General features: G+C 42.8%; 1 protein-coding gene across 1 annotated transcript; it reads right to left on the bottom strand.

Annotated features, from left to right (window-relative positions):
- Window positions 1-2088: 2088 nt before the first annotated feature.
- On the bottom strand, window positions 2089-21321 carry T265_05547 (hypothetical protein; the record flags this gene model as incomplete). Its single annotated transcript, XM_009170588.1, has 5 exons — window positions 2089-2269; window positions 8389-8547; window positions 18509-18714; window positions 19490-19615; window positions 21183-21321. 5 exons carry the CDS (start codon window positions 21267-21269, stop codon window positions 2203-2205), a joined length of 645 nt encoding a protein of 214 aa, XP_009168852.1.
- Between the last annotated feature and the right edge of the window lie 594 nt (window positions 21322-21915).

Genomic DNA, 21915 nt, shown 5'->3' on the forward strand with positions numbered 1-21915 from the left:
TAATGATGGTTGTGGTACCACTTTGAGTGTCTCAGCTATCTGTTTCTTCAACAAAATGGACGCTGATCATGTTGATTCCAGCTCACACCGGAGAAGGTGAAGATTCAAAGTTTGAGCTTTGGAGTTGTAGCAGATGAAACTAACAATTTAGGTAAAAATAAGGGAATGTAGTCCCGAACAAATAGTCCTCATCGAATCGGAGAGCAGCAGAGACAATTTTTGTGTCATTTGACACACATGATATTTGCTTTAGTTAACGACGAAGGTCGGACACTTGATTCATTCAGTTCTACTAAATGTGAAAAAACTAAACCTTGAAAATTTGCATTGTGGTTTGACCTTTAAAGACCCTCAATGATCTGGGCATGCCAAAGTCGCAAGCTGACAGATTCAATCCTCCGGGAACTAGTAGCTTGTTGGCGGCCTTTGTTTTCGTGTGGAAGTCCATTAAGACAGTGCAAAACGCGAAACAGAAAGCCAAATTCAGTAATCTTTGAAAACAATAAAAGTATAATATGTCGTTGGCATCAGACCATATGATATGTAAGTATGTTACCAAAACTTTAGACGGAGTACCTTCTCTATCGAATGCATTTGCTGTACATTTCCTAGGAAATAAGTATACTTAAGTGTATTTAAGACGGTTTTCTTTGTTGACACAAAATATCTTCTCACCAACTGCAACATGAAGCGGTGTATCGCAGGACATCCAGTTGAAGAAGCACACCATAAACGAGGGACTTTGCTCGGATTCGGATTAGCTTGCCGTCAAAACCAATTTGCCGTAAAAGTGAGTGTCGAATTTTGTGCAATTCGTTTCAGATAGAACATAAGGTTGATGAAGACTCATGGGCTGGGCCCATCTGAAGAGCCCTAATGGAGGGGATATCGGTCGCGAGCTGTCGAAGAATTCTCCGTAACCGTATGAGTAAGGTATTACGTCTGTGTCTACGTCTGAAGTCAAACTTTTTTCAACAAAATCCCACCAATTTCGTTAAATGTGGGTACCGCTCACGTAGAAACAGCCAAACTAAAGCACTTGCTCGAGAAGTATACAAATGTTTATGTATGCACACATACTTCCGGGATAAAGTGGATACGGTCAGTTTGTTTCACAGAGGACATCCACTTACCAACCACTGTGCAGAGGTGTAAATCTGCCATACTGCAATGCAGCATACTACTGAATGGCAGTACTGTTAACTTGCTACACCATGCAAAATAATCGATTGGTAAATGATATGCTGATTTACCCAGTTTTGACCCAAACTGACTTGTCTGCCATTCGATACCACCATATCATTGATTAGACCAACGCACTGCCAAAATTCGGTTACCAATCGGTCAATACTCTGATCTTCTGTGTTTCCTGACTGAATGCGGTCAAATTTTGTTGAAGAGCCTTCGTGTTCGGAGCTTGACTGACCATTCCATATTAGGTTGCTTATATGCATAAAGTTTTTGCAGCCCTAACGAGGTTCTCCATCGTGTCACGTCCTGATCCTCAAACTCTGTAGTTCCGTGCGACTCATGCAGCATGTAAAGCAAACCGTTCTCCCACTTTGCAATATTGTTGGATTCCACAGAGTCACTTCAGTAGCGGCAACTTACTGATACATTATCGTTCTACAAAACAGGCAAACTGAAAGAGGTGTCTTCCGGACACAACATAAAGACAGAAGGACAACGTTGTGTACATCCAAGCTAGGAGACTTATGTCCTCAGATACCGCATTTCGAGCGGGAAGAATTTGTTTGGTTGGGAACTGCGGAAGTGAAGTGTAAGAAATTTACGAACGCAAAAAACATAACAGATGACCCGAATGACTACATCATTTTACCCGGAATGCTAAAATTAGAACAAATGACCAGATTTCAGAGGCCTTCATTGGGCTATTTCTCCTAAAGGTTTTGTTCCTTGTAGTTACCAGCGAACGAGACGTAGTTTTTGCGCAGTGTAGCAAGAGTCACCATAGGCTCACGTATTGCATACCGTAGTGTAAACTATTTTTGTAAATGACATTATATTCGACAAGCTACCAATATTTCAATTATTGATTACCGGTAGGAATCTGTGTTGATTTGCCTAGTTTAACGCACAGACAGGAACATAGTTCGTACAATAACATGGTGTAAAAGTATAAAAACTATTCGTCCTGCACCGTTTTCTCCTCCATTTGAGGGAGAATTTAGTCTATTTTTCTCAGTTCTGCGGTTTTCTTGAAACCTTTGGGAATCGGCTTCCGGCGCGAATGAGTTGACTGCGTTTCCTAAAATGGTGAAAAAACGGACAGTGCAGCATCAAATCTCCATATGTTATCGGGAACATGGCTGATTCACTCCTGAAAAGGAACGAAACACTGCACAGATCCTGTTAAGTCATAAATGCTATTACAAGGTATTTTAGTCCAAATTTGTTGTTTTTTAATCTAAAGAGATGATTGAGGGTTTCACATTGTTCAAAACAGTTTCAAGGTCCATGAATACAGAGAATCGCCAAAAACCCTCAAAGGTTTTACTTTGACCAAAATATAAGGGAACAGTCATTAAAAAACTGCAAATATTCGGCAAAAACCTCTTAACAAGTAAATTTTTGTCATTGCAATTACCGTTGCATCACAACCATCATTCCCATCATCAGTGACAACAAAACCAGGTAAGAGCACTGGTGCTTTACTGCCGTACAACTATAGGATGAAACCTTATAGTGGAAAGAAGGAAAATTAGACAGGGAGGGGGTCTAGGGCCAGCATAAAGCCAAGGTCTGAGGTGCCTCCAACACTGGCAGACAACCTGGATAGAAATTGATTGAATGAAGGCCACTGACATCGATTAACCGCCAGCCCTCACCTCGATTAGCCGCCATATCCTTCAGTGTCTCCAGCAGACCACAGATGGGTCACGTGAACCGTCGGAAGATGACTATCTCACCAAGAGAAATCCAAGTGCACAACTTTACTAAGAGACGTTGTAAAAATGGACTATTTTACCAACTTGCTTGTCTCTTTAGCTGGAGAAGCCAAGCGATTTGTGTCCCGGTAATCGTGAAGAAAGAATGCTAAACCCATCTATTTCATGGAAACAGAACACTACAATTTGAAGAGTTACGTCAGCTTGTCACGAAAGGCACGCCCTAAATCTTCAAACCGGAATTCTTTTGGAAGCGGACTAAGTTGCACTGGAATGGACAACAGTCTATAGATAGAATGTGATCGAAAATGTTCCCAGTGGTTGATGCATGTACATACTGACCGGAAAGTCCATGGTCCCAACACAGCTTCGACATCTTGACTACTCCCGTCTAGGTTTGGGAAATCTGAAGTATCCCCTCAGGAGCGGTTGCTAAGCGCCAAAGGGATGGTGGGGATGAACGAAAATATCACTGAGGTTTTGTTTTCACTCGACGTGTTCGTTTAGTTCAATCCAAGTGGGCTCGAACTCTAGCCTCATGCTTGCGGATGAATCAATTGAGGTAGTAGGCAAATTTGTTTACCTGGGTAGCTGTATCAGCTCCGGTGGTCTCGCGAAAGATTATATTTTCATCCGGATTGGGAAGGCCAGAGCAGCTTTTGTGAACCTACGTCACCTGTGGCGTAGGCGTGACATCAGCTTCTCTGTCAAGGGTCGAGTTTACAATGCTGCGGTGCGCTCCATATTACTACATGGATCAGAAACCTGGCCGCTGCGCGCCGAAGATGTCAAAAGACTTTCAGTGTTTGACCATCGATGTCATCGGAGCATTGCCCGAATCTGGTGGGAACACCGGATCAGCAATTCTGAGGTACGTCGAATGGTATTCGGGAGAAATAACTCGCCCTCGATAGATGAACTGATCACACTGCACAGGTTGCTCTGGCTTGGTCACGTGCTGCGTATGCCAGTCGACCGACTTCCTCGAAGGGCTCTTTTCGCCCAACCACGTGAAGGGTGGAAGAGAGCCAGAGGTGGTCAAACAATGACTTGGCAGCGAGGTATGAAAGCCATTACCAGCAAACTCAGCTGCGCTGGTCACTGCCATCTTCCTGGATGGGGACCCCGAGACGGGCCACATCAATGGCTGGAGACATTGTCAGACATGGCCCAGTCGCGCCCTCAATGGCGCTTGTGCATCCATGCTATTGCCTTAAATGCATAGCTCCCCTTCCAATCTCCCACTTAACAGTCCACCTACAGTGCTGCATTTACGCACTAATTTATCAGCAGCTACCTACCCCACCTCCCCGAATCATCGGTGAACGAAACTGTGGCAGCAACAACCACTGAACGGCAAGTACGCAGTTCTTACGGCTGATAATGATGATGATGATGTCACCTAGAGAACCATGACAGCTTTGAAGATTTGGAAAAGCGGACATTTGTGTTTCGGCGGAATGCTTGTTTTTACTGGGCATCGTTCCTCACAGAAGATATGACAACCAGTAAGCAATACACTCAGTATTTCGCTTCAATCTTATCCTAAGATAAACCGTTTTTCATTGGATATATCAAGTAGATGGGTTCCATTAAATACACTATTCGGAGCGAAAAAATGAAGCATTGTTCCTCCAGTTGATTTGAATAGGTCGGTGAATAGCAATGTTGTGCGGGGAATTCATTTTGTACACTTACTCCCACCACAGAAGACGTAAAACGGCGTAAGCTACAGCAGCAACAAATATTTTATGATTCTAAAACAACGTCGTTGTCTCCACTGTCTTGTACAAAATCGGCTAGAGTCAACTGACATTACATTTTAGACGGATGATTGTAAACCCCTTGAGTTTAACTTTGGGGTGAGCGTAACTACTCGTTTTACGGGTTGGTATAAGTTCCGCCATTGGCATCTAACACTAATAATTTAGACATTCTAAATCAACACATTCTTGGTGTTGCGGAAGCTTATAAACTCAGACTTATCGTTACGACAAGTTGCAAGTACAACTTTCGTAGCCAACAGCGAATGCCTTGAAAGTTCGGATAAATAAGTCAGTTTTGACAGGCTCAGTTACACTCTTAATTGTTGGAGCCGCCTTGTAGTGTTATCCCAGTGTCGAGCCTCACTGCTGCCACTGTCCGTTAGCTTATGGGCCTGGTGGATGAGTGCTGACCTTCCAAGTCGACAGAATTTAGGTCCACCCCTTGTCCCACCCGGTATGCCAAACGGTGCATTGGATATTGGTCCCCCCAGAGGTGTGAAAATATTATATCAAAATACACTCATTTGCGTACCAATGCGGTTTCTGAAGGGAGACTCACCTGGGACTCAGATGAATCTCTCGTTTGTGATGTTCTTAAGCTGAATCTTTTTCCAAGTAAGCCCCGCCACTAACGTAAAAAGTGCCTGTGCAAAAAGTTAAGCCCTGCCCCGCTTTTAGCCAGCTTCAATTCAATGTACGCACACGACCTTGACCTATTTTTGATGAAAACAATTCCTTAACCTCATCTAGGCTCATTTTGTGCAAGAATTTTCCCCGTGCGGACGTAAAACCTTAAATGAATTTTCTGACGCTTTAAACTCTCGTTCATGACAAGGAGACGGCAATAAGTTTTTTTGCAAAACCAAGAGTGATCCATCAGCAACGATCATGCAGCAGTGGCCACCAAATGACGCTTTCAACTGTTTCTGACAGGTGGAGGTGTAATGCCTGACAACGTCGGCAAAAAATCGGTCTTCAAAGGGGATCTGCCGGGAAACTAAAGAGGTGTTCATGTATGCAGTGCCAGATCGAACTGCGGTCACTTTGATGGACACAATCCAGGCCTGCATCGCTCTCTGCTCAGTCATCATCTCCGATTTGTGGGCATCATACCAAGGAAGTGAAACGATGATTGACATGAATTATTCTCATGAAACGGTTAATTATACCGAAAACTTTGTGAATCCAACGACTGGAGCTCATGCACAAACCATCGAGTCCTTTTGGCACGTCTCCAAGATGTAGAATAAACGCCAATGCGGCACACACCGATCTTGAGTGGACAGCTATTTGTGTGAGTTCGTTTGGAAGCAAAGATACCAAATAGTGGACCTTTTCATGCAAATTAATAATGACATGTCCCAATTTCACCGTCTTCAATAAAAAATAAAAGTACAAATTTCACATCCTCTTTTTTCTAATCTTTTTTTAGTGGTGGGGGTTAATTTTTTGGCTGGGCTTATCTGGAAAAGATCCCTTAAGCAACTGAATGTGTTGCACCTGGCCGCCTCATGTTTCACATGGTACGAGAAAAGTGTGTTTCAAGCTTTGGATGTGAACTTGCTAAGCTGGGCCACATTACTCCAAAACGTAGACAAAATCTAGAGATGTAACCATTTTTAGGAAGACATTTTTTGTAATCGTGTAGGAGTTTGTAAGTTTGTGCCACCAATCGGTGCTTACTCTGCACTTCGACTTCAACTGTATTAATAGCTTCCAAGATTTCGAGTGGTCCACTTTTCAGAATACGAGACATAAATGAATAGAACCCAAAAATCATGTGAACATGGTCATCCCTGTTCATTCAATAACCAAGAAGTTTGCCTTGTAGAGGTGTTCGTCCCCTACGCAGGTTGGTCTCTGTTCGTTATGGACAGGCAAGCTCAATCATAGAGTGCTGAATAGTTCATTAAAAACATTCAGTGATATTTCCACTGTATTTCCAACTTTCGACTGCCGACTACCCCCAATCTACGCGCCGGAACACAAACACCCCTTCACCATAGTACCGTTTCCAGACTGCTTTCTGTGCTTCCTTTTCTTTTCACGGTCCACTGTGCTACAGTGTGTTTCATTTTCTCTGCGACTCCAAATCTTTCGCTCACACCAAACCCAAGGCGAAAATCAGTCATGCTGTTAATGGAATGAGTGTGTTGACCGACCAATCGCCAAACACCATTACTTGTGGTATGCCACTTCCAATTCCGCCCATATCACTGTACATCAGGCTAACTTGAACAAAATAGATGTATATCAGTGGAGAAGGTCTAGAATGACTTAGGCAATGATCAGAAGGAGACTTGGATGGCCACATACTGGGTAAATGAATAGACTCTATGGATTTCTCGTAAAAGATTCAGTTTTCAGCCGCTAAGCGAAGTCAATGTTAGCCGAAAGCTTGAGAGTTGTCTAATAATTCCCAGTCAGGTTGAGAGAGATCTGTATTTCTCAGCATTTGGCGTAAAATGCCTTCACTTATAGGATGAAATATCGATAGAAATAAATCGCCTCATTCTACTGATACAACGAAATGGGATAGGAATTTTTCACAAAGAAGATGCACCATTGCTTTGGGACACCTTGGTGAAAATCGATTCGCCCTTGGTCGAGATTCTCTAGTGAGTTTACAAGAGGAGTCATCTGAGCATTTTGGTTGCGACCTACTAACACAAATTTGCTGAATAATTTCCACATTGTTTTGACACTTTATTTCGGGGAAGTTGAAGTCCGCAACGCTACCAACCTCTCGCATTCAAGCCGTCTTTGGTCATGCTTTCGCAGAGACACTGAATGGAAATGGTGGCGATTACAATGAGATCAGGAAGTGAGCAGTCTGACAGTGTCTGACATGATTAAGCTGACTAAACTGTATGAAATGAACATCGTATTCATTGTTTTTACGAATGTGGAAAACTCACATGGCCCCAGTAATCAGGTTGGTTAGATCTTTTGTTAGTTTCGCATGTTCTGGTCTCCTCATCTAAATTATTGTACAAAAATCGTCATGAGGTATAACACGGAGTTGTGATAGCTCAAATTCAGTCAGTCCCAGAGTGACATGGATTGGAGGGAGGTGTAAACTGGTCTTCCGTTGAATAATATGTCCGGTTTTTCCTTCAGGTTGCTGGAATCTCTTTGACAGCCACCGTTCGTTTTGGCTCACCAAGTAAGCACGGTCCTTGGTCTTAAGTTATGCATGACCCCAAAAATTAGTCTTGGTTGCAGAAAAGCTTGGCAAACAGTTGATGGACTAACTTCCAGACAGCGCTTGATTTTGAGGCAAAGTTTTCGTCAACGAGTGTTACCAGATAAATTTTCAGGTGAACAGGTAATTAGCAGGTGGGAGCACCAACAGATGGAGAAAAAAATCGATGCTGAATGTCGGTTAAAAGTTCTGATCGCGTCATGCTGGAGGTAACTTAGTTGGGAACGCTAACCTCAGTGTCAACACTGGGGTCCCGTTTTTACCTTTCAAAGCACAAGATTTGTAGGTATATGCAGGTCAGTAATTGATAGAGTAAGTCGATGGAGATTAGATGGATGTCCAACGATACTTTACCAAAACGGTGACTATATCGATCCTAAACGTCTATGTCAGTTAGTAGATGAACCACTATGAAAATACCTCCTCTTCCCTCATGCACGCTACCAGTGTAACGGTGGATACTACTGATGAGGCATGCGAGTAGAGCCTTCTCATCAGTGCTACTTACCTTTTGGTTTCAGTACACACAGCTAAAGCCATTGCTGATAGATTGAGGTTGAAATCTGTCGGTTTCATCGACCGAGTCACGGCATCAACCAACTCAAGTGGTGGGGTTCCCAGATCAGTAATGAATCCATCATTCTCTATTGCCTGGCTCCGCAGGTAACTGAAATAAAAAGAGATGAAGACGTTTCAACGTTTTTAGAGTTATCAGGTAGTGGTTAAGTTCCAACTGCGAAAGATTCGTTTATGCCGGACTGACGTCCTTCAGCCACACAGCTGCTAGGAACCCTAGTTTTAATTTCTGATAACAGCTGAGTCAACAATACAAAAGTGTGCACTTCAAGTCATGTTAACTTTGCTCATCGATCAGTACTGACGTAGGCGTCTCCGCTGCCCAAGTGATCGATGTTACGATTGAAATCATTCGTCAGCTTTTTTTAATGGCATCTACACTGCTCAAGCTCATCGTGAAAAGTTTATGACTGTTTTTTTTCCACGTGTAAACATTCGGACCACCATGTGCTTGGCACGAGCTGCTTGCGAACGGGCGTGGCGAAATTATCGGGTCACTTAATTGGCACTTCAGCGTAGTGACAGAACAACATCACCAGTGTGGTACGCTTGTTGTGAGAAGGCCGATAAACAAACACGTTCACTTGGTCGATGGTTGGCTGGGGCTCCACTAAAGTAACTCGTTGTTCGGTTCCGCTGCCTTAGGAGTGAAAGCCACTGCACAAGTCAGCAAAAGACAGTAAGTTTATCGACTGCTGCACGTCACAGAAAATTAAAAATGTATACAAACTTTTTTAGCATGTTTTACTGACAGACTTTCTCCTGGATGTGAATTCAATCCGACCTAGAAGATGGAGGTGAACAGTGCTTAGCAGTGAGATCAATCAGTAAAATTTGATCAGTTTTCATTTCCAATTATATGTCACAACACAAATGTCGGTTTTTTGCCGAGCTGGACAGGTTGATTGAAACCGGAATACCAATCTCAGCGAACAAACGAAAAACGACCTAGAAGGGCATAGAGTCTTGCGACAAACAAGTTGGTTGTATGTACCATTGAGGAGATTGCTGGTAGCCTCTGTACTGCAGGTTGTTCTTACAAAGTTATCCTCAGATAGGCGACCATAAAAAGGTCCTGAATCGAACATTCGGCATATTGTGAGGATGGAACTTGAGGATGCCTGATGAACATTCCCGGAACTGCCGGTCAAACATAGTCGAGACAGTTCTTCAATTTAAACTGCTGTTTCATTCTGTAAACTCTTAGATATGAATCTTCATGCCGTTGGAAGACATTCAGTATGTGAGGCCCAAATACTCCATTCTGAAAAACCCCCAAAACCGTTTCAATTTTTAGCGAAATACACTCATTTGCAAGCAAATGTGGTTTTGCGAGGGACTCATCCGGAACACAGCTGAACCTCTCGTTTGTGATGTTTCCAGTTTCAGTTTTTCGTTTTTTTTACGGTATTTACGTCTTCTTTGAACATTTCCCATCTATGTATTGCAACATGTCACCGTACAACCGCGTGGCTAATTACTTAACTGGGGAAATGTACATGGACATTACAACCGGTCGTTATTCGTTAGCATGTTTTTCATCATCATACTCGGTTGTCTGTCTGAGGTCTACGGAATCTAACTAGCCATCTGGCAAGATGTATACCATGGAGACTAGATAGCTGCCAAGGACTGTGAATAACTTACACAATGTGGCCATCAAAAGTGGTTCTAAACAGTAGTATGGAATCTCAAATAATTGGTTTGTTCGCTGAGCTGGGCAAACTGATTGCATTATTTCCGCTAAAGTGACCACGTCATGGTCATTCAACAGTATCTTTCTTGACTTTTTGGGCTGGTGATTTATATCTAATAGGCGTTACCGAATTACGCCGTGGTAAGTCTATTATTGGGTTGCCAATAATACCAATACCAGGAATCCTCATAACCCTATTCGGCTTACTAGGTCCGCCAACGAGAGGATCGGTGGACTGGTATGGAGTCGTGCCTGTTATCTACGCAAATATGATTTCCCGCTTGAAAAAGTTGGTAACAACGATGTATGAAGATTTCAAAACCATTGCGTTGCGTCGCACGGTCAACTAAGTTCAACTAATGAGTGTCAGCTTTGGAAATCATATGTGTAGGTACAGCAAGTTTGCAGTGACGTCGTGGAAGTCAGCTTTCTTAGTGAAGTTGTGCTGACCAATCGCCACGTCGGGGGTCCAAAGGATTAGATGATGGTAAGCTGTAACACACTTTCGGTGCCTAGCTGCTTTCCACACAAAGGAAGCACGAAGGCTGGGGTAGATGCCTCAAGGGGCATCGACAGGGTGTATATGGTAAGCAATCTGGAAATCAGAATGCTCGTTAGCTTCGGGGAGGGGTCGTTTTTGGGGTTTCACTTCCAGTGAGACTACTGTGGCCATTGTAGTATCGTTTACGGGTGCTCCATTTTACTGAAACGAGTATCCGCTTGCTGTTGGAAATCCGCCAACAAATCTATCGGTTAGTTTCCCAAGATAACGGATGATGTGAAATGTTGTAAATCCAGTTTTTATGCGGAGTATGCTGTTTTGAACTTAAACCGGGAAAACCAACCGAGTACATCCCCCGAAGTTTTACAGTTAATCTTAAGTATTGATTCGCTACGGACGCGTTTCTTGGGACCAAACCAGATGAGTGACGAGGGTAAGAGTACCCTTTAAGCTGACCTTGACAACCGGCTCATAGATCGAATGTGGATTTACCGCGTTTTTGAGAAACTTCCAGTTTGAAGAAGATCCGTCGCGGTTCACTTAAAGTACCCACAAAGTTTAGACATTTTATTCGGCTTGAGAGCAAATCAAATTGACTCGAGATATCCTGAAGTAGTTTCGATGTCCACTGCGTTAGTACGAAGTAGTCATAGTGGCATCCTATGAACTCTTTCCGTGGGATTTTGTACTCTAAACTGTCCGTTAAAGAAAGATATTTCTCATCCACAAACACCAAACTGGTTACACAGTGTCTTGTAGCGAAATATGAACAGTTTTCTAGAGATGGGACACTGTGTATGTGTCGAAATTGTTATTTCGGAAAGGCAATAGAGCAAAGCTTCGGATGATCGAATAACCGATCTGAAATGATTTTCAATCGAGGGGATATAATGTCATAAGTGTATCGTAAATTCCGCACAAATATTCCCAACAGTGGACGTCATCATGCGCGCATCAACATGTGAAAATCACCGCCCTTCAGTTAAAGACTCGAAGCTAAAGTTATGTCCTCTTATCTTATCACCTTGTCTTATTAAAGTCGTCGTGACTTATTTATATAAACTCATCTCTTCTTAACGTAGATCAGTGTTTGGGTGGGGTTGACCGATGTGACGGCAAACGCAGCTAAGATCACAGAATCTTTCGCAATCGATCGTAATTACAACGAAACCTGGAAACAAAGACTGTATGTTTAATGTAATGCTTCAAATGAAATTTAAAACTACTGGATTTACATACACTATCGTCCTCAGCTTCAGGAAATTATTTTAACTCCTTCACATTTCGATAAAATCCAAGTTATTTTGATTAGAAACGTGGGGTGCTTTGTCATCCATTGATATGTTTTCCTTTGGCACGTCAAAATTAGGCTCAATTACCCCAATTAATGCATCGTGAAAATGTCACACTGGTTGATTTGTTTGTGAGAAACAAAGGAAAAAACAAAATCTTGCTTTTCCGTGATCTTTCTTTAAAGCTGGAAAGACCACCACCCCATGCGGCTTTCACAAATGCCACCCAAAAATAATTTTATCGGCCTCTTTGTCTCCGCAAAGGTTGTGATTTGATGGGCAAATTAGACAGTGTGGTGCACAGCATGCATCTGTACACCAACACAGCCCAACACTCAGATGATCAGTACACGGGAGGTTGTAACTAGCTCAAAGAGGCAAGTGGCGATGGATATGCACGATGAATCACGTGAATAAATTCGCAACCTTGTCGTCGTAGCAGCTGTCATAGGCGAGAACAATGAGAATGATATGTTTACTGTCAACTCACCACAGCTACTGTTATTATTATCATCAGTGGTAGTGGTGTTTTCTTGAACTACTTTCACGGTTTCGTGGTATTGCCCTTTTTCATGTAGGCCTGTGTTTGACACATTTGAAACACATGAGGTCATCTTGGTTGAAGGTTCAAATTTGTAATAAAATAGCTGTAGACACTACAAACCACTCAAAGACATCAAGTTGGCTTTGTCTGGTGAAGTACAAGAGGGTTACTCGAAGACCAGATCACCGTTGAAAACGTCTCAATGGCATGCTAAAACACACCTCACGTAAACATTATACGGAGATTTCTTGTGATATACAAATTTTCTGCCTCACGTGCCCAAGAGGGATCGCATCGTCAGTACGAAGTTGGGTGGATGGCTCCTGTTTGCCTGCGTGCGTTTAGACAGCAATTGAAGACTATCGGTTATCTCTCAGCATGATTGGCTAGTTGGGTGACAGCGTTCTTCGTGAATTTATTGGACCGTTCGTGATATTTGCCGCGTTGCGGTTTGCGTACCTTCAAGTCGATTGGTCATCCCGATGCCTCCTATTTTCAGGAGTATCCTGCTCCGTTTTGATCGGCTCCCTACTTTGTAGTCTGATTATTTTTGGGAGTGACTGGCTTGCTGCATCGCCCTATTTCCTCCATTATGCGGACTGGCATCCTTGCGTCTGTCGGTTAATTTGGTACGTTGGTTTATCTACTGGGGGCCTCCTCCAATCCAAGTGATGTGTTCGTTTGGATCAGAATCACCAGATTGTTTTTACGGGTCATTCGTCTGGTTGCTTGTGCAATGCAAAGGTACGTGATCCTTGCGTTCTCTTGCTCTTAGCTGTTGATAAATAGGGTCGAGTCCAATATGATTGTTGACAGCTCCTTTGGTGGAGTATCACGCTTCCATAAATTCACGTTATGGCAGTGAACAGTAGGTGTTGAACACTAATGCGATGCTGTCGATGATGATGATGATGATGATGATGGTGAAATTCATGTTCCTTCTGCGTTCTCGCTTGGGCCAAAGTTACTCCAGTCAAACTCATGTTCTTCTAGACCTTTGTGCATCAGGATGAGATGGAATTGGTCGTGTCTTTTGTAGCAAGCTTATGTTAATCTATTCCACCAGATACTGAGCGTAGCCTTTTCCCCCTTCTGGAAAGCTACCCTTTTGTTGGCTAAGTTCACTAGTCTTCGAATAACCCCCGATATTCCTGTTTCATATAGACTAACTGCTGTGTCAATCCATTCCTTACTTGATCTGGATATCGGAGCCAATAGCCTCCTAAATAGCCGCGTAATCAAACTCATTGGGTATCCAATTTCTTGAAGTCTGTTAGCAATCCCGATTTGAGCCGCTGTTCGCTTGATCTCTTCTGTGCACAGCGCTCTGACTCGACGAAACATCGATGAGACAATACTGGCGTACACGGACTTTTGGTGTACTGATGAGCAGTTTAAGACGGTTTCTGTGTCTTCTGGTTTCTTTTAGATAGTGGTTTTTAATTTTCCGTCACCCTTATGTGTTATACAGTCCAGGAAGGGCAACTGCCCGAGTAGCTGTCTCGAGTGCACAGAAGAGATCGAGCGAACAGAGCAGCTCAATGAAGATTGCCAACAGACTTCAAGAAATTGGGTAGCTAATGAGTTTGACTATGCGGCTCTTTAGAAGGATATTGGCTCCAATATCCATATCCAGTAAGGAATGCATTGGCATAGCAGTCATTCCGTATGAAGAAGGGATACCGGAGGTTATTCGAAGACTGCTGAACTTAGCCAACAAAAGGATAGCTTTCCAGAGGGGGGTAACGCCACGCTCCGTTTAGGTGCGATTGAAAGACCCCCTCCCGGTTGAAATGACTAGGGGCTGTGTGCATAAAATTGACTGCAAAGACTGCACTAGGGTTTACATGGGACAAACTGTTAGTGTGCAATGACGTAGTCTGCTCGTATGGTGGCAAAACGTTTGCAAGTCAACTGCCAAGCTCGGCGAACAGATCAACAACCATCTGATCAGCAACGAATAAACTCACCCGGGCTACCAATATTTCGATACATTGCCAGGTGATTGTACACCAAAATTGGTGAGCATAAAAGGAGGATAAACAAGCCACCAAGGAATGTAGAAGAATACCCAACGCTGATCAAAGACTCAGCGATGACGGTACATGCATTAGACACAGGATATATGATAGATGTGGAGAATGTGGAACTTTTAAGTTGGGGTCTGCGATTCACACCATAGCCGCTGTTGGCCCAGGCGGTGAAAATTACTACGTACCACAGTATGAGTAGAATCGAGGGTGTGGAACTGGCGAGCGGTGTCAGATAAGCCAAGTTGACAAGTGACTGTGTGTGGCTGTCAATACACGTAGAATCACTAGCAAAAACAGGTGGTGGAAAACCCAACCCCTATCGTAACACTAGCTCATCGGCGTTCAGGGGGAACATCACGTGAACCAGAAGCACTAGACCGTAAGTTAGCCCCAAATCCATTTAGGTTACCCCATCAACCTAACACTTGGTGACACACCCTAATGCACAGAATACCTTGGCCATTACCCAACGCAGATTTAGCTTGACTTAGCTGATCGGTCCTCCTTCTGCCTTAAGTCTCGACAAGCATCGTAAACTAGTCACTCGGTTTGACATTGCTTTTTTGTCAAAAGCAAAACACTGCCAAGCAATAAATCTACCTATTGTTACCAAACTTCTCCGGAAACGATAACTACTCAATCGATTCCGAGCGCTTTTCAGTTGGCTGGAGGTTACTCCCTATTTCACCTAATCGGTTTTGGTGCTTAGTAGGAGTAGCCAGAAATAAGTTAATGATTCTCTTAAATCTGAACCTATTTGGGGACACCGTTGCGAAACGATCAAGGTAATAGAGGAAAGGACAGACTGAATATAGTCAGTCATTCACTTAGCACAAAACATTCTAACCGTACACGCCATTAAGGAGGACTGTGACCATAATTTATCCGTTCTGTACACAATATAGGGTTCCAACAGGCAGAAAGTATTTATACCGGGTTTCTCGGTTTCTGAACTTGAGATGTTTTCACCCGGTAAATAAAGTCGACAAAAATTGCTCTGCTCTCGGCTGTTTCGTGCTGAGACAATACAGATCGGATAAAAGATTATTCACTCGACACTCGGGTCACTGTTTTCAGGCAAATTTTATTTCTGTTGTTATTCAGAACTAATGTCCATTCAAAACAGAAAAATTGTTGAAATTCGAAGGCGATCTTTAGTGATGTGTGCTGGAATCGAGGGTTTTATTACGCAGGCAGCTCAACGAGGGAATAACGTACTGCTCATGTCAATCTCTCCTAGACTGAACAGCAAACTGGAGTCACCGGGCATCTTCATAACTGAGATTTCAAGGCAAATCATCGAGAAATCTCCTCTAAGAACATTTTAAAAGTAAATGTAATTAACTAAACGAACAGCTAGTTCTTCTTAGATGGACATGTTGAATGCCAGATGGAGGTTTCGTGTTCATTGACGGGACGGGGAAATCATGCTTAGATTTCAACGAAGCGTTTTACACAAATCCTGAAAGGGTTTGCTTGAGGGCTGTGGAATTTCTAAAGTTAGTCTGAAATCGGTTTAGTAAGTCAAAAATAAACAAAGACAAAAAATTAAGCCTTTCAAGGTTTCGGCATATTACTTCACCATGTCGGGCCCCTGGGCAACGAGAAGAATGAACAGCTTAGACCATCCTATTCCCTGAAGAAAGTATTATGGCATAGAATGTATGTCCCAGTGACATTTATACTGACCTCAACGGCTGTACACTCTGATAAATGCCACTTGCGTGCTGTCATGATTCCGAGTGCGTAGCCGATGAGACCGAACAAAATGTTGCAACATATATCCTATGTCATTATACTGGTTTACTGTCAAAAATAACATTATTTCAATTGACAATGCGAAAAATCGCTTTTTATTCTGTCCAAAAATAGTCGCCCTATAAGTCTTACTTTCTAAACGATCTGAAGTGATATACCGACAATTGGAATCTGAGGTTTCCAGTAGATAAATGGGAGTTTTAAATCACGAAACTATTTTAAGGACCACTTTTCTGGTTAGAGCGTAACATCAGGACAGCAAATTTCCCGGGCCAGCATTCTTAGTAATTGTAGTTTCTCTCAAGTTTCAGACAGCCAATGACCTAAGCAGTGAGGAATACCGTGTGATTTGCCCGAATGCAGAGAAAGATTACACTGTTTTTGCAGGAATATGAATGAATTATGGCTAGTTGTCATGTTGTACTAAATCACGGAACTCAGCTTAGGATCGTTCACATCAAATGATGGGTTTTCAAATCTATGTGATATGAACCAACAACGTTCAAGGGTGATATGGATGTCCAGTTGAGTCTACGTATTCCGGATTGAAACTGAAGTGTGTTGCTCTCTTTTGCGACTTGAGTCTGACAATGACTTAAAGTAGTCTTGGACGGGTTTTTCTGTAGTGCTTCCCCAAACGAAGGAATCCAAGAGAGAAGTGACCGCCCAGTCAGAATAACTGATTAATGATAAAGAGGAGGGTGGCCTACCAGTAAACCTATCATCATCTTCGCTTGACCTTATGTCTTGCTTTCATCATTTACAAGATCAATGGACCAGCATGACATTTTTGGAAGCTTATAAACTCTGGGCAGTGTAACTTGCTAGGCTGAATTAGCTGGCAGACGACTCAGCTAACCCATATGGTTCCACTTTGTATCAGCTTAGTGAGTATTGAATAAAGTGGATCAAAAGTGATTTCGTGGCTTCGTACACATAGTTTTCTGTGCAGCAGTTCCACAGTGCCTGTTAGGACCTAACCACACTGTGTATCCACTTTGTAGGATATCGATATCCAGTCCAACAATAGCATGGAAGTGGCGTACAGCCGGTATCCCGCGAATACCTACTCCGTCTGCCCTGGTCTATCCGCGTATTCCTCAGCAAGCTGTTGTCCACGCTTACGTCCACCATGTCCGTTGGTTCACAAATGATTCCAACATACTTGTTGAAATCTTCTGCTTTTCTTGTTGTAGATGGTGCGAACAAAGCATGTCTATAAACCGATGCCGGAAGGAACTACGTGAATCGGTGGACACCAGGCCGCTTGAAGTGCAGGCAGTTAAGGGACGAGTACTTTGAAACCCGAGAAAATCTGTCTCGCAAGCATGACCCTGAGAAAAACGTTGCATCTGTGTAGGTGTGTTACGAAAACCAAAACGAGGGACGACTTCCTGCGAATTATCCGCTATAAATAGTACGGGTTTTATGATTTTCAACAACTAAAAGAGGGAGTAAATCGCAGGTTTGAAATTCTCGTGGAATATTTGGGCTCTACGAACCTTGCATTGGCTAGTCCAGAAACGTTTTTCGCACGTTCATATCACTGTCGTTTGACCAGCCCCCCTGTCCAGGAGGAATTATTCTGGTGAACCCATCCCAAAGGGATATCAACTGGACTTGGGTTCCGCTCAAAAAACACCCAATAGCCAGTTCACATCCTTGAGAGTATGGGAGCCTGAACTCCATGCTTTTGACACGCGAGCCCATCAGTGCACACTTGGCACACCTGATTCATCACGTCTGAACAGGTGAACGTCTTCACACTTGAGTTATATTATTGGTTCACCCGACGGCGAAAGTGTGCATCACTGATGAGATCCAATAGGAGCACAAAACCGAGTCCATTATTCCTTACCTTTGGTAGAAACTCACCGGAATAATTACAATAGGACACGAGCATGGCCGGTCAAACGAGAGTGATGTGAACGTGAATTCTACGAATCCCGTAACCATGTTTGTCTCTATCAACTTCACAGTCAGCAAGCGTCTCGTTTAACTGCAACGAGATTTCAACCCTCCAACAGGAACACGTGACCTAGCTATTCCCTTTTTGCATTTATGGCTGGCACACAAACAGACCCCAAAATGTGGTGGTGTTTCTATAAGTTCTACTCAGCTCAGTTCAGTAAACTTACGTCTGCTTCGTATAAATTTTGAAAAATATGAACACGAATTGTGACGAACTGAAACGCATTGTGAAATTGGATGAAATTCAGAAACTCACATATAAGCTGTCAGAATGTCCTTCATAGCTTGTCGTGTTACTTTGCATTCAATGTCCATTCTTTCTACAACGTTCAGTAGTTGAGCTTCTCGCACTTTGTTTGCCGCATTCATTTCGGTCAGCAGGTGGCGTATGTAACGGCGTAGGCCGTGCGCCGCCCGATCAGCTACCACCTGATCGTCAGACTTGACGGACTCGACCAAATGCTGGGAGGAGGCAACAGAAAGGGATCAAATCATCAAAGTGAAATCGTGAGGCTTAACTTTCGCTTTTACGAATACGTGACATGGGCGCTTGCCTCCACCTGTGGAAGGCAAGTAGCCATCTGACGGCTACTGTGAGCTCGAGGCAACTTAATGAAGTCCCACAAGTTGACTTTGTGAGTAAAATAAAGTAACACAGGTTTTTTAACCACATCGTCAGAACAAGTGGGAAGTAGTAGTGATCTTCCTACAATAAAGGGGTCGCGTCGCGGCTCTTTTTGAAATGTAATCTCGTCTTGGTCAATGTTAGACTTTCAACTTTAATGTCCTCACAAGATATAATTAGTCGTTGAAACAATTCCAATGTGCTAGCGAAACAATGAAATCACAAGATGCGTTGAAGAACATCGGATAAGCTCAGCGTTTCCCGTAATGAATACCCAACAATGACGCAAAATGTTCAACAAACTTCATGGAACAGCGGTTTTCAGGTGCAAAACTAACTGCCCTTTTGGTTGTCGTACACCTGTTACTGATAAATCATTCAGTTGAACACAGCAGATGATGGACCAAAGCTTTCTGTGCTCAGAAGTTTCGTCAACCCATCACTTACATATGCAAAAGAATGGTTACTTCAATTCGTCAAATTATTTTTTTCATTTCAAACCTTGTTACGTCATAAATCAGCATATGGTCAGTGTGAAGGATATGCTAGCATTTCAATGCCCCTATATTTTGTCTCCAATCCTATCACGCATGGCCAGTTAATCGGACTCACAGTAATTCCATTGATGTGGTAGACCAGCCTCCCACGAAAGTGATCCAGGAACCGGGCAAACATCTTTTTCGACTGCTCTGAATCTTGATGAGCTTTATCTCGTTCAACTTTCAGCACCACAATTTGCTACAAACGGGGATAAAAAGCGATCAGATACAAGGTCCATTTTGACATGACTGAATGGATTTTAATAATACGAAGCTTTTTTTAGCCTCAAAAGCTTTGGTAAATCGTTAACAAGGTGAAGTACAAAGGTGAAACAAAATACATCACTGGGATTAGGATATCGAATAGATCTTGGATTCAATACATCAACTGTGCCGCCCGATTTAGAAAGCATCAAGATTGGGATGATTGATTTACAAATGTCACCTGTTCACGGATTTCGAGTTACCTCAAAATGGACCAACACGTTTTATTAGGCACCATACCCTGAATTTGAAATTTGCTCTCCCTTGGAGCTACGATGCCTCAACAAGTCATATTCACCCATGTTCTGGCTTGGGTTTGCTGATAAACTGATGCAATCTAGGCTAAGTACAGTCCACGAAGACGTGGGAGAGAATTATCGAAGGTTTTCTAGGTTCGAGAAGCATTTCAAAGGCGTGCTTCTAAACGTCAGGAAATTGTTTCTTTTCATTCGGTGTTTTAGAGCAGTCTGTAAATCCTTAAGTGATGGTTCCTATCGATGTTTATTTGAGAGCAAAAAGTTAAATCCCAAAGCGTTAAAAATGAGCTATCGAAATACTTTATCATTCGAAGAAAAGGCTACCGGGGCTGTTAGGAAGGTGTTAAATCTCGGTTGGATGAACAAGCTTTAAGGAAGGGGGAAGATACTCTGGACATACCCACGAATAAAGTGTGTCTTAATATAAGCAGGCACTCAACTTCTTTCAAATTTGGCAGAAAAATTAATATCGCTTTATCTAAATTGTCAAACGCGATCACAGTGAGTAAGTTGTGCAAAAGACCTTCTTCATTCGTCTCAGAAATTAGACAGTAGTTGTTGTTGGGGAACTTTGCATGCATATGCCAAACATCATGCAAACATCATGAGACCAAGGTGCATGTTGAGTAGTGTGGTTCTCTCTGTGAGACACTTGTAAGGCACGCGCCCGCTGTATTTATCGACCAGAATGTTTCCTTGAACGATTCACGGGAACCTACCGTCTTCTAGAACTATTGTAAACGTCAAGAAAGCTCATATATCTACTTTGGAAAAGAAACAAATATTTCCCTCTGAAACATATTGAAAATGTATGATACATACTCATGTCGATTTTTCTAGTTAAGCTACTACACATCTGTTGCGGATATTTCATCTTTTCAGCGTGATGGCGATGAAAACGCGTTTCACCAAGATGTCAACCGACATCCAGGTCACTCAGTTGATAAGTCACAGTCTGGAAGAGGCGCGCAGCAGACGCCCTCCACTAGTGGTCACATTCGGCCTCTAAAATTACTATCTTCTGGTTCAGGAATCGTTGAAATGGTTCTCATCTGGCATTCCAGAAGAATCGCAAAATGGGCAAAAACTCATCTCACTGCTAACAGACAGTTAACTTTGTTGACAAGTGCTTCGAGTCAGTTAAAATTGGGAACCGCATGCATTACTGCTTCACGTTTTGCAATATACTATTGATAAGACAATGTACGGGGCAGTTATTTCTGAATAAATTATTTCAAAACTCACTGATTGCAGCTCTGAATTCTTCATTAACTTGGTTTGCTTTTCCCGACGCGTTTTGGGTATGAGGTCCCTGGAACATACAAACAACATTGTGGTGATGGCGGCTTGAGACGAGCAAGTCGACAAATCACGTGGGCTGTACCCTGGAATGTCCTCCCTTTCTTAACAGACATGCGAACAGACAGACTATATAGAATGCGTGAAAGCCAAAGGCTGTGGTGCACATACAAGGAAATATTCCAGACGACCGTCATTGAGTAATCTCAGCTTTTAATTAGGATTAATTACCTGTCGACTAATGGAACTTAACTGCACTGCCATCGGAACCGTTCGATTTTACTGAGAAACAAACGACGTTGTTGTTATATGTTCAACTGAAATTTTGCGGGAGCGCAACCATTATGGCACCGAGATGGTCAATTACAATCTGGAAAATTTCCGTTTAAAAACAAAATTATTGATTTCGATTTTCTTCAAGTGACAACGCACATGTTTTGAATCAGGTTGTCCAACTATGGAGAGCTGAAAAAATCTTGCGAATCGACCGTCAGCAAAAGGATCGGATGGAATGAATCAAAGGAATTGGACAGAGTTATCTTTAGACCGTGTGTCCATGGGTATTCGGAAACAAGTATAACTGAGACTTCAGTTGAGTGACTTAGTTATTTGTTGCACCGAAAATCGGTTGATACTTTGTGCATTAGCCAAGCAAATTGGGTGCACTGGTAATAAATGC

Source organism: Opisthorchis viverrini (assembly GCF_000715545.1).
Source record: "Opisthorchis viverrini unplaced genomic scaffold opera_v5_104, whole genome shotgun sequence".
Taxonomy (NCBI): Eukaryota; Metazoa; Platyhelminthes; class Trematoda; order Opisthorchiida; family Opisthorchiidae; genus Opisthorchis; species Opisthorchis viverrini.